Below are 14525 nucleotides of genomic sequence, written 5' to 3'. Positions count from 1 at the left end.
ATACTTTGTTTCCTTTTCTGTTTCTTTTATTTTATATAAGATAGGTTTTGATATTATTCTCCCAATTTAAATTTGTTAATTTTATATTTAATTTTATCGATTTCTGTATTCACAAATTTATTAGAAAAGATTTAATTAATTTAAGAAATCCTCTAATTAATCAGAAAAATTTTTGTTTAATCTCAAAGAAACACTTCATATTGCGAAAATAATTTCTTAGGACAATACCTAGCACAATTCAGGTATTTTACATATTACTAATATCCTCGTTATTATTACTATTATTATTATTATTATTATTAAAATTTATTGATACTACTATATAAGAAATATTATCACTATTGTATTTTATTTATATTGAATTTCACAATAAATATTAAAATTTATTATTGATTTTCCAACAATATCAAGTCGAAATAAGATCTCATATTAACATCCTGATACACTGATTTACTAGAACAGTGGCTTGTGGACAATTTTTGTTATCATTATTCCATCCTCGTTTAATTCTTCATGGAATTTTTAAATCATAAGATTTCTATTGGAAAAAATTCAAATATTAATTGCTAACATTTACTAAGCTCGTACATTGACAAAGACTTAGATTTGCAGTCAATTGCAACTTACATTATGAATTTGTGGTGGTCTTTTTGTGCTTCAAATTTTAATACTTTTCAACAAAACTACATGGCCAAACTTTACTATAAAATAGCTAGCAAACTAATACTTTACCATCACAATAAAACCCTTAGAAAAAACTAACAATTTTCATAAAAGAAAAATGGACATTGTCAAGTCCATGTTTTTCATTTTCCCTTTTTTTCTCGTTGTACAACTTCTCTTCACTCACTCTGAAGCAGCAACATTCGACATTCGAAATAATTGTCCTTACACTGTCTGGGCTGCGTCCGTGCCAGTGGGTGGTGGTCGCCAGCTCAACGGTGGCGAAACCTGGACCATCGAGGTTCCCGCTGGTACGTCACAAGCGCGTATATGGGCCCGAACCGGATGCAATTTCGATGGTTCGGGCCGAGGTAGGTGTGAGACTGGAGATTGCAATGGTCTCCTCCAATGCCAATCTTTTGGACAACCCCCAAACTCTTTAGCTGAATATGCCCTAAACCAATATAATAATCTCGATTTCTTCGATATCTCTCTAGTCGATGGATTTAACGTACCGTTGGAATTTAACCCTACTTCCAATGGGTGCACCAGGGGCATTAGGTGCACGGCCGATATTATCGGACAATGTCCGACTGAGTTAAGAGCAGCTGGCGGATGTAACAATCCTTGTACTGTTCACAAAACTGATGAATATTGTTGTAATTCTGGAAATTGTGGACCAACACCACTTTCTAAGTACTTCAAGGATAGGTGTCCTGATGCCTATAGTTACCCTAAGGATGATCAAACTAGCACTTTTACTTGTCAAGGAGGAACCAACTATAGAGTTGTTTTCTGCCCATAACTAATAAATGGTATGAAAAATTACCAAAATAATAATTAGTGTCTTACAAGTCTATTGGTAAACTATTTTGTCTTAGCGTAATGATAATAAGTTCTTACGCATGTGTGTGCATGTATTGTATACACAATCCCTTCAACTTATCTATTTTTTTTAATCATAGTGAGCAAATAATATATACTTATATAGTGTCGTCAATTGGGTGTCATTTTCCTTTAATTTAACGGCATTTTCTTGCCTTATTAATTGTTTCTTTTTCTGGTTGAATTTGGAACTATAGTGAATTACTTTACATGAAATGACCTTGCTAACACTTGCCTGGTGGTGCTAGCGAATTAGCAGGTCGTATTTGATATGGACGAGTTGAAAATAAGTTAGACAACTCTTATACGCGTGAAGTAGCAAGTGCTAGCATATACACTATGACTCTTTTCTGTGATTTTGCTAGTTAGATAGAGCATACTAATTTGATAATTTTGGGGAAGTGGTAGCTAGCTGATTAGTAGCTATAGGATGTAGGTGGAATCTGGAAAATGTAAGTTGTCGAGTGGAGATTAATAAAATGTTTTTCTAAAACCCGAAAGAATCTATGGTAGTTTATGGAGGTGTTAGAAGAGAGAGAGGTTCGATTCAACTCAATTCAATAGGTGCTATTGCTATATATAGTGGGTGATATTCTAGAAGTGGGGGAAGAAAAAAATGTTTGGGGCAGCAAGTGATCGTCTTGTGTTATCCACCTCACTAGAAATGATGGACGTCCATCTTGAGCACTCTTAACAAGGTATTTTCGTGTAAAAAACTGAAAAATATAATAAATGATGAAATTAATCTTTTTTGCTTAATAAAGAAGCAGATTTAACCTTTTATTGATCCTTCGTGCATAATAAAGAAGCAAATTTGACCCTTTTTCTATATCTTGTTTCACTAATCATTTGTTCTTTTTAAGTCTTCTTCTTGTACAAAGAATCCAATCGTTAGAAAAATCAAAATTTTAGTAATAGGTGACCGACTTCCCCACTAATTAGTTTTGAGCAGACAAAATCATTCACATTACACACAATAAGAGCTTAGTGTATCGGACGCAATTTCAAGAATTTAAATAACCGCCTTTGAATTAATGTAGTAATTTGAAGTTTGATAACAATACATCGTGCAATTAATTAGTGCAAGCACTACAACTTTTCTATTCCTCCTTCAGTATGATTACTTAAACAAATATTTAAGTGGCTTGTGGAATTCTCCCTCATAGTAGTTTTCCTTATAATTATTCCATCCATTTAATTCTTCATGAAAGAGTCCCAAATTTCCACAACTTATATGGTGGAAGTAATAAGATTACATACACATTTTCCTTGGAAAATTTTATGAGCTAGGTTTGACTAAGTTTATAAGTTGGTTAAATGGATTTAATTTATGAGTACCTTTTAGCTTATCTACGCATTTGATATAACATCCAAAGTGCTTATAAGTAATCCCGCAAACCAAACTATGGTTTTTAAGTTTATAAACAATTTTAGTTTGACAATATTTTATAAAGGAAACTATTTTATTCTTTCTTCTAATTCTCAAAATACATTTTCTAAAATAATAATTTTAAAAAAACACCTCTCCAATTGCCGAATTGGTCGTTCGTCATTTTCTTTACAAATATAGTTTTACCAAACGTACATCAAACGCTTATTATTAGTTTCAACATTTTCATCCAAACGCAAATTGCTTATTTATAAAATAATTCCAACACTTAAAATACTACTTATACTTGATGCTTATAAGCTATACTTTCAAGCAGCTAACTCAAATGCATTGACGAAGACTAATTAGATCTTCAAGCAATTGCTACTTCCACTATGATCATACTCCTATATTTCTACTCAAATAACTATTTTTTTTTTTTCACATTGCCCCAAATTTTTCACTATAAATAGCTAACATACCAATTCTTCTTAGCACACCAATCACTTAGAAATCTAAGTAACCATTTTCATAAGAAAAATGTTTGTTTTCAAGTCCATGTTTATTTTTCCTCTTGTTCTCATTGCTCAATTTCTCCACTTCACTCACTCTGCCGAGGCAGCCTTATTTATCATTCGAAACAAATGTCCTTACACGGTTTGGGCTGCGTCCGTGCCAGTGGGTGGTGGTCGCCAACTCAACCCTGGCCAGAACTGGTTAATCCAAGTCCCAGCTGGCACGTCACAAGCCCGTATTTGGGCCCGAACCGGTTGCAATTTCGATGGTTCGGGCCGAGGTAGGTGTCAAACTGGAGATTGCAATGGTCTCCTCCGTTGCCAATCTTATGGACAACCCCCAAATTCTTTAGCTGAATATGCCCTAAACCAATACAACAATCTTGATTTTTTCGATGTCTCTCTAGTCGATGGATTCAACGTGCCTATAGAATTTAGTCCTATATCCAATGGGTGCACCCGTGGCATTAGGTGCACCGCGGATATTAACGGACAGTGTCCGAATGAACTAAGAGCACCTGGAGGATGTAACAATCCTTGTACTGTTTACAAAACTGATGAATATTGTTGTAATTCTGGGAATTGTGGTCCAACAGGATATTCGACGTTTTTTAAGGATAGGTGTTATGATGCATATAGTTATCCTAAGGATGATCAAACTAGCACTTTTACTTGTCAAGGAGGAACCAACTATAGAGTTGTTTTCTGCCCATAATTATTCTCAACAAGACATATTTTGCTTGCTACCAAATGGTATGAAAAATTACCAAATTGGTAAACTAGTTTGTCTTAATTAAGGTTATAATAATAATAATAACTTCCTACGTGTGTAAAGAATGCACCCTTCAACTAATATGTCATAATGGAAATAATACTATAGTTTATCGTTTGTTATTTACTTTAAAAGGGAAGGGACAGGTTGCATGATATATATTAGTAAAACTATAATTTCCATGCACGGTCGACTGTATTTGAAATATTTGCTCAATCAGATCACATATATACACTACAACAATAAAGACTTTTAGCGGAAATAAACATGCACTTTAACAAAGAGTGCTACAGCTTTTACCGACATTAGTTAATTGTCATTAGATTAAATGTCTCTATAGGCTTTAGGGATATTTACAAACGGTATTGCTAATGTAATTGTCATTAATAATGATTGCCTCTAAAAATATAATTTAGCAACAATTGATTAAGCTTTGCCGTTAACTAATTAATGCTAAATATCTTTATTAGTGTAGTGATATTATATTGATCTGTAATTAAGTGTAATCGCTTGATATAACTTGTTAAATATGATAACAAACATACTATTATAGATAAAAATGTATGAATATATATACTTCATAGTAAAGGTGTCAAACGGGCTGGGCCGGGCCAACCCGGAACCGGCCCTTCCATTTTAACCGGGTTGAGGGCCGGTTTTGACGTTATCCGGACCGGGCCGGGCCAAATAGTAAAAAAATTAAAAGCCACTCTAACCCGGCCCACTTAACCCAACCCGGTCAAACCCGGTTAAAAACCGGTCAAACCCGTTTAAAAAATAAATAAAAAATCCAATATACACTATATACACTCCAATATACACTATATACACTCCAATATACAATATATATTTTTAAAAAAATATATAAACAATTACACATATATACGTACCATTCAATATATAATTATGTATGACTATACGTACTACTTTAAATAAAACATATGCTATAATAGTATAATATATATATATATATACTAATTTATAAAACATATACACATGTATACGTTAAATATATACTACTTTAGAAGATATATACACATATATATGCACCATTCAATATATATGTACAACTTTAAATAAAATATATACTACAATATACATATATATATATATATATATATATATACACACAACAATATGTATATATATATATATAGTTACATACTAATTTATAAAACATATACACTTGTATACTTTAAAGATATACGTCTATAGAAGATATATACACATATATACGCACCATTCAATATATATGTACTACTTTAAAAAAAGTATATACTACAATATATATACTAATTTATAAAACATAAAGTAATGTATACGTTAAATATACACGTCTATAGAAGATCTATTCACATATATACACTCTATTCTATGTATATGTAATACTTTAAATCAAATATACTATAATATATATACATTACAATATATATTTGTATATTTATATACTAATTTATGAAACATATACACATGTATACGTTAAATATACACGTCTATAGAAGATCTATTCACATATATACACTCTATTCTATGTATATGTAATACTTTAAATGAGATATACTACAATATATATACATTACAAATTTACAATATATATTTGTATAGTTATATACTAATTTATAAAATATATACACATGTATACGTTAAATATACACGTCTATAGAAGATTCATTCACATATATACACTCTATTCTATGTATATGTAATACTTTAAATGAAATATACTATAATATATATACATTACAATATATATTTGTATAGTTATATACTTATTTATAAAACATATACACATGTATACATTAAATATACACGTCTATAGAAGATCTATTCACATATATACATTCTATTCTATGTATATGCACCATTCAATGTATATATACTACTACTTATAAAATATACTACATTATATATACATTACAATATATATAGATATACTTATATACTAATTTATAAAACATATACACATGTATATGTTAAATATACACTTCTATAGAAGATATATACACGTGTATACGCACCATTCAATGTATATATACTACTACTTATAAAATATACTACATTATATATACATTACAATATATATATAGATATACTTATGTACTAATTTATAAAACATATACACTTGTATACGTTAAATATACACTTCTATAGAAGATATATGCACAAATATACAAAACATATGCTACTTAATATAATAAATTAATAATATTTGGTAGTAAATTAATAATATATTAGAAGTAAGTTTTTAATTTAAAGTAGAAAACTAGAAATTCAATTTAAAATTTTAAATCATTAAATGAAAAAAAATAAAAAAACAAGGACTAAGGAGTGAATGAATTTGAGAAATTTTATTGATTGCCAAATGATCCAAAATTTATAATTTACATGAGTGAAAAATCTATAAATTATGCATCATTTTTTCCAACTCATTCATGTTAATATTAATGGGAACTTGCATAGGATAGTCGAAGTCAACGGGGGCAAAACCATGCATTGGACTTGATTCTGCTGAGTTCTCCCGTGAAGTCATAATTTCTTCAAGTTTCAGCTCGTCGCTTGGCTCCGGTTCCATTCCTTGGTTTCTTCTTTCCGCTCTAATCCAATCTCTGAGGCAAACTAGAACATTCATTGCATTGCTTCCCAATGAGTGTCGGTTGTCTCCAAGCTGCTGTCGTCCCTGACTAAAGGCGCTCTCTGATGCAACGGTTGACATTGGAACATTCAAGATATCTCTAGCTAATCTTGAAAGCACAAGATATTGTGTTTCATTACTCCTCCACCAATCCAACGTGTTGATCCGTCGTCTGTGATCCTCTGGTGCCTTCCGAAGATAATATTTCAGCTCTTCCCGATAAGTTGATGTGTAAGTTCTCTCATCAACACTGTTCCAACAATTTAAATCATAAAACGAATCAGAAAAACCACTATGTGCCGGCCTTTTAGAAGATGATGGCTCCTCGGGGGATGAGGAGCGACAGTTGGAGTGATATTTGTAGGTGCGGCTAAATCAAATAAATCAGCATAGTGATTATATAATTTTTCTATGTAATCCTTTGCATCAGCCGTAGCCGTCCACAAATCAGGTTGTACTTGTTCAGAATCATGGCTAGTATTTATTTCTAAGTTAGTATAAATAAGAGTACTAAAGTGACACATATGATTATATTTCATGCACGGATTTAGCATAGCACCAACCAAGTAAATAGGGGGAATCGGAAAAAAATATTTTTTAAATTTCGTAAACATGGTGCCAACAATTTCTTTATAACCTTCTTTATTTTTATATTCTTTGAGCAAACCAGAAATATCGGCTATATATGCCAAAATATTACAAACAGTAGGATAATAAGCACCGAAAAATTCAACCGTAGCTACATAAAATTTTTCTAAAAACTTAACAAGATCATTAATTACAACCCAATCAGAATTATGTAGCATGCAATCAGCAGAATCAGCAAATGAACCGCAATGTTGGTTAAAAGCTAGTGTAATAGGAATTCTATATTTATAACAATTTTTTAAAAATTCATACGTAGAATTCCATCTAGTATCAATTTCCTCAGGCATCAAAATCGGTGTAAGTCCATTTTTTTGACATTTAAATTTAAATTCTCTAATTCTCGATCTACGATTATTTCCTTGAATAAAATCAACGGCAAGACGAATTTTTTCAAAATAAAGCTCAAAAAAGTCAAGACCATCTTTTACAATTAAATTATATATATGACATGCACACTTAATATGAAAAATTTCAGGCAAGGGCGGAGATAGCGTAGATTTTATTTTTGTTATAGCAGTCTTGTTGTTAGAAGTATTATCAAAAGCAATACATAAAATTTTATTTTCGATACCATAATATCCGACAATTTTAACAATAGAATCAGCAATAAATTGTCCAGTATGTTTACGATCTTCATCATATAAAAAAGTAAGAATACATTTTTGCATCACAAAATTACTATCCATCTAATGACAAGTAACGGTTAAATAATCATTTTTATTTACAGCACGACCAAGATCAGAAGTTAGGGACAATCTACATTGAATATTTTTTAACAATGTTGATAAATAAAAACAATATTGTGAATGGAGTCTAAAAATATCAGACCGACAAGTAGTTCTAGGAATACCATTAAACATAGGATTATAAATTGCTTGTATATAACGAATAAAGGCATCAGAAGAAGGAAAACTAAAAGGCAAACAACCCACAGCTACCATTTTAGCCATTTCTTCCCTGTCCCTCAATTTATTATACTTCTTCGCTACGTGACCGGTTGTTGGGTCCATTCTAGTTTGCGTTGACCCACCAACATCTCCACCACCTTTTCCAATATTTAACTCTCTTTTGTGATCTTCAGCTATATGTCTCATTAACGTACCCGTTCCTCCTTGCTTGCCTCCACTTCTATGCTTATATATTTGTTGACAAATATTGCATTGCACCTCAATATCTGGTATACGTTCAAAAAATTGCCATGCAATACTAGTTCTTTTACGAGGTTTTGGGGCACTGGGAGGACGGGAAGGGAGATTAACTGATTCAGATCTAACGTTAGCATCTCTTACTGTGGGTGTCTCAGCAATATTTTCATTATCTTCGTCTAAATTAACCGCATCTACTTCATTTTCTTTTTCTATACCGTAATTTTCCTAAGCTTCTACATAATCCATATCGTGAGCACCTACACCTATTTCTTCCTCAAAAGGTATACCAAGCGGTACCGGAGGCGAAGGCACACGGGTATATCTACTACTTGAACTACCTCTACCGCTAGTAATTCGCTTTTTACTACCACTACCGCTTCCGGGACAAAATTTTTTAACACCTTTAGTAGCGAGGTTTCTTAATTTATCCATAATATAAATTAAATTAAACTAAAAATATTCAAAATACACAAATATAATAAAATTAAATATTAAATAATTAATACAATAAATAAAAATTAAATGTAAGAGATGGAACGACAATACCAAATTTTGGAAGTATCCGAAGATTGCAACTTTAGAAACTTCCGCTCGTACTTTGTAAACGAAAAATTAAAAAATTAAAGTGAACACTTTAAGAAATTAAATATATTGAATATTTGAGAATTGAGAATTGAGAATTAAGATTTGAAAGAGAATGAGATTTGAGAGAGTGAAAAATTGTGTGAAAAATGATTTGAAGTTGTAGGGTATTTATAGATTTTTTTTTAGGATTAAAAAATATTTTTTAAAGTTTTTTTTTTTTTAATAAATGGGCCCAAACTAGCCGTTCGGACCCAAAAATGGTTATATAGCCGTTGGGCCAACGGCTAGTTTGGCCCAAAATCCAAAATATCTTTTTTTTTTTATTTTTCCGGGCCGGTTAACCGGCGGGCCTGGACCGGGCTTGGTCCGGGCCAGATTAGCCGGGCCCATTTTAACAAAATAACCGGCCCGGGACCCAGAACCCTAAAGCCTTAGGGCTTACCGGGCCGGGTTAGGTACTAGAGCCGGGTCGGGCCGGCCCACTTGCTACTTCATAGTATAAACAAAATTACAATATTAATTAGTACTACTATATATATATATATATAAAAGCAAAACTTAGGCCTAGATAAGATGCCACGTGTTAAGTTATTAAATTAGCCATGTGGCAATTTTTAAGACAATATTTAACATTGTTGTAATAAAAAATTTAAATTAAAAAATATTAGAAGGTTTGAAACTTTCAAAAGATGCAGTGAATTTAAAAATAAAGAAATGTGGGTTATTTCAAACAACTTTTTAACCCAATAAAAAGGATGCAGTAAATTTAAAAAAAGAAACTTAGGCCTAGACAAGACTTTTATTAAAAATATAATAAAATCTTTATTATATATATGCTATGAGATATAAAGAATAAAGAAGAAGAGTAGAGAGAATAGAGAGAGTGATTCTTATTTCTTCTCTTGAGAGATGAGATCATAAGATTGTCAATACAATGAACAAAACCCCTCTATTTATAGGGGAAATTTACTCCTAGTCTGAGTAAAAGACGGATGCTTCAAATCCTAATAGATATCAAAGTAGATCTTGATAGACATTAACTATAATGTAAATACATTTATAACACTCCCCCTTGAATGTCTGATTGGTAGATAATGTGCCTCGTTTAAACCTTACTAAAAAAAAATCTAGTAGGAAAAAAAATCTAGTGAAGGAAAAAGAGTACACATCTCTAATAATACGCATTTCGGCAGCCTCATTAAAAACCTTACAAGGAAAATCCAGTAGGACAAAACCTCGTAAGGGAAAAAGAGTACAGCGCGTATTAACTCCCCCTAATGAGAACGTCCTTGAACCTTTGCATCCCGATCTTGTGCAACATTTTCTTGAAAGTTGCAATTGGAGAATATTTGGCGAATAAATCAATCACATTGTCAGTTGAACGAATCTGTTGCACGTTAATATCATCATTTTTTTGTAGCTCATGTATGTAGAAAAGCTTTGGCAAAATATGCTTCGTTCTATCTCCATTTATGAATCCTCCCTTAAGATGTGCTATGTATGCTGAATTATCTCTGTATAAAATTATGGGTAGATTTTCATATTTCACACCACATTTTTCTCGAATAAGATGTATCATGAACCTCAACCATACACATTCTCGGTTTGCTTCATGAATAGCTATTATCTCAGCATGATTCGATGAAGTGGCTACGGTAGAATGCTTTGTATATCTCCAAGATATGGCAGTACCACCACATATGAACACATAGCCTATTTGAGATCGAGCTTTATGCGGTGTATTGTGGACCTCAACCACACACATTATCAGTTTGCTTTATGAATAGCTATAATCTCGCATGGTTCGATGAGATGGCTATGATAGACTGCTTTGTATATCTCCAAAATATGGCAGTATCCCCATATGTGAACACATTGCATGTTTGAGATCAAGATTTATGCGGGTTAGATGAGTACCCAAAATCGGCATGACCAGTAAGATCGGGACTGCAATCTTTAGATTAAAATAAGCTCATGTATCTTATCCTATTTTGATGTCTCCTTGTTGGAGTAGAAATACACCTTGCTAACATATTAACCGAAAAGGCTATAGGCCTTGTAGTATTTGCGAGGTACATGAGTGCATCAATTGTACTAAGATATGGTACTTCATAACCAATTCAATACTATATATTTCGAATTTCAGCAAATAATCTATTGCTTTGAAAATTTTCCAAGAGTTCTAATGATTTTCAAGCTATAAGCTTATACAATATAAGGATTATAAATAAGTTTCCCAGAAACTTTTATATGCTTCAAGCATTTTGAATCCTTAAAAGTTTTTCACATAAGTTTTGTCAAGTGACAATATTCAACATTTCATGAGTGACATCTTTAAATATCTGGACTGCAAATCAAATAAGTTTTATACTTACCAAGATGCATCCTTTCATGTCACTTGATAGATGTTTCTACGTCAGCATGCTTAAATAAACGTAGAATTTAGATCCTCGTAATCTTTCATAATATTGCGCCAATATTGTGTCAAATATATTGATGATATATTATTTCGTATCGGTTCATAATAAGACATAATATTTTGAGATCTCATCACTTCATTAATTTCAGGCACATGAACCTTACATAAGGTTTCATAAAGTGTTATGTCGTAAGCTCTTCAAAAGTTCATTGCCTTCTTATTATGATTATTTGCTCCTTATTTTTCAAGGACTATTTTATTTGGAACCGATTAGTCTACCACGCTTCACGCATGCATAGACTCTGTCCTTTAGGAACACAAAATAAGAGCACTTGTGCTTAATATGAGATGTTTTCGGTATTTGACTTGAATTATCTTTTGGATGAGGATCTGGTGATAATTTCTAACATATTTTATAGCGCTAATAATCTCCCCCTTATGTTAGGAAAACTAACATACATCCTCTACTTCTTTGAGGAATCCATGTTTGTACATTATGGTATATTCATTAATTGTATACCACATATCAAAATTATTAGATGGAATAGTTGGTTCATGACCTTGAACCAATAGAGGGGGAAGAAATAATCATAATTTATTGGTCTAATGCATACAAGTATTATTGTATGCAACATATCATATTTCATACCAACACATGAAGCTTTGTTCTCATTAGCGATGGTTTAGCTATTTATCTAAGGCATTCAATGTCAAACCATCATCATGAAGATAACTTTCTTGATTGAACAATCTGAAAATTATGTTCTTAACTCAATTTTATTAAGCAAGAAACTTTATGAATGTCAAACTGCAGGTTGACAATGAATGTACATGTGATCATCTTATTGATGCATCTTTTCAACATATCACATGATAGGTGAACGGGCCCTTATTCACCTTTTATAATTTTCAGATTTGAAGGGATCCAATACCAATATTAGTTTGTCCAACCAACTTGTCATGAGAACAAACGACATAAACAATTCTTGAAGAATCTTCTAATTCTTCAATACATGCCCATCTTCAAGATGTCACAATCGTTCATATCAATTTATGAACTTTTATTTTAGTAAACTCCAAGTTTACCATGACATGTACTTTTTCTTTAGTAAATTTCAGATTTACTACTTCAGAAGTAGATTTTAAAATTATTCAACCTCTTCCGGAGGTGAGTTGTGATCAAGTGCACGTTTGCATTAATAAGTTTCTCATTCTCCAGGAATGGAATATAATCGTGCCTTAAGTTTATCAAATTATGATAGCTTATAACATCTTTCAAGATTTTGCTACTTCAGAAGCAAATCGAGGCATACATATAATGTAGAAAATTTTTCTCTAGCATATGTTATAATCATATAAGAGTGTGAAAATATCATCACTTTTGATGATCATTATCATATTGTCCCTCCACGCGATATTCGTGCATTCAATCACTTGTCTTTTTTCAGACATATTATGCACTGCTACCACATACACCTCAAGAATGAAGTAAGTTGTCATATTTCAGACTTATCATATATTGCTACCACATTCACTTCATGGAATGGAGCATATTCAATGGGTTGAATTTCATGACTTTTCATCAAATACCCATTATTTTGCCTTAGCCATCATAATATATCAATATGGTTCACTGAGATTCAAAGTCAACGTCTTTTTCATATAAAGACGTCTTAGGCATAAATCGATGGGACTTGAACCCAACATATTATCATCTCTTTTGGTAATATTGTTCTTGAGAAATAAATTCAAAATATAAATGGTTCCAAACCAATTATTTTTCCTCAAATCCAACAATAATTATATCATTAGTAGCAAAAGACAGATAACCTAAGGAATTACTAACCTTGAAATTACCTTTAGATTTATAATCTCACCTTATTTGGCAGAATCTCGTGTTGATAATCTAAATTAGTTACAGACTCGAAAACTTGTGTAGCCACGTACGAACAGATCTTAATTGGTAAGAGATTTCATGCTGATAACGTGTTATAAAATAATAAAGAACAAAGAAAAAGAATAAAGAGAGAATAGAAAGTAATTCTTATTACTTCTCTTGAGGATGAGAGATCATTAGATTGTCAATACAATGAACAAAACCCCTCTATTTATAGGAAAAATTTACTCCAATTCTGAGTAAAAGATGGTTGCTTCAAATCCTAATAGATATCAAAGTAGATCTTGATAGATCTTGATAGACATTCACTATAATGTAAATACATTTATAACAATATAAGACTTTTATTAGCTTAAATCTAGCAACCATAGCTGAAGAGTTCTAAATAAACTCTAACTATTTTAAAATTGTTATAAAATAATAAAGAATAAAGAACAAGAGTAAAGAGAATAGAGAGAGTGATTCTTATTTCTTCTCTTGAGGGATCTTGATGTGTAATTTACGATGAAGGAATCTTTCTATTTATAGGAAAAATTTACTCTTAGTCTGAGTAAAAGACAGATAATTCAAATCCTAATAGATATCAAAGTAGATTTTGATAGACAGTCATTATAATGTAAATACATTTATAACACTCCCCCTTGAATGTCTAATTGGTAGATAATGTGCCTCGTTAAAACCTTACTAAAAAAAACCCAGTAGGAAAAAAAATCTAGTAAAGGAAAAAGAGTACACATCTCTAATAATACGCATTTCGGCTGCCTCATTAAAAACCTTACAAGGAAAATCCAGTAGGATAAAACCTCGTAAGGAAAAAAGAGTACAACTCGTATTAACTCCCCCTAATGAAAACATCCTTGAACTTTTGCATCCCGATCTTGTGCAACATCTTCTTGAAAGTTGCAATTGGAGAAGATTTGGTGAATAAATCAATCACATTGTCAGTTGAACGAATCTGTTGCATGTTAATATCATCATTCTTTTATAGCTCA

At 31.6% G+C, this 14525-nt stretch overlaps 2 protein-coding genes across 2 annotated transcripts; both read left to right on the top strand.

Annotated features, from left to right (window-relative positions):
• Positions 1-720: 720 nt before the first annotated feature.
• On the top strand, positions 721-1663 carry LOC107865640 (protein P21-like). Its single transcript, XM_016711864.2, has one exon. It carries the CDS (start codon positions 782-784, stop codon positions 1466-1468), a length of 687 nt encoding a protein of 228 aa, XP_016567350.1. The 5' UTR covers positions 721-781; the 3' UTR covers positions 1469-1663.
• A 1739-nt stretch (positions 1664-3402) lies between these two features.
• Positions 3403-4266, top strand: LOC107865631 (protein P21-like). Its single transcript, XM_016711855.2, has one exon. The coding sequence runs from the start codon at positions 3458-3460 to the stop codon at positions 4145-4147; it is 690 nt and encodes a 229-aa protein (XP_016567341.1). The 5' UTR covers positions 3403-3457; the 3' UTR covers positions 4148-4266.
• Positions 4267-14525: the final 10259 nt, after the last annotated feature.

This window comes from Capsicum annuum, chromosome 1 (assembly GCF_002878395.1).
Source record: "Capsicum annuum cultivar UCD-10X-F1 chromosome 1, UCD10Xv1.1, whole genome shotgun sequence".
In the NCBI taxonomy this organism is placed as follows: domain Eukaryota; kingdom Viridiplantae; phylum Streptophyta; class Magnoliopsida; order Solanales; family Solanaceae; genus Capsicum; species Capsicum annuum.
Note: the sequence above shows the minus strand (reverse complement) of the source record. Positions and strands in the feature narration are given on the sequence as shown.

Bases quoted from the DNA above. Each gene is read 5' to 3' on its own strand.
- LOC107865631 (XM_016711855.2), top strand. From the start codon at position 3,458: ATGTTTGTTTTCAAGTCCATGTTTATTTTTCCTCTTGTTCTCATTGCT.
- LOC107865640 (XM_016711864.2), top strand. From the start codon at position 782: ATGGACATTGTCAAGTCCATGTTTTTCATTTTCCCTTTTTTTCTCGTT.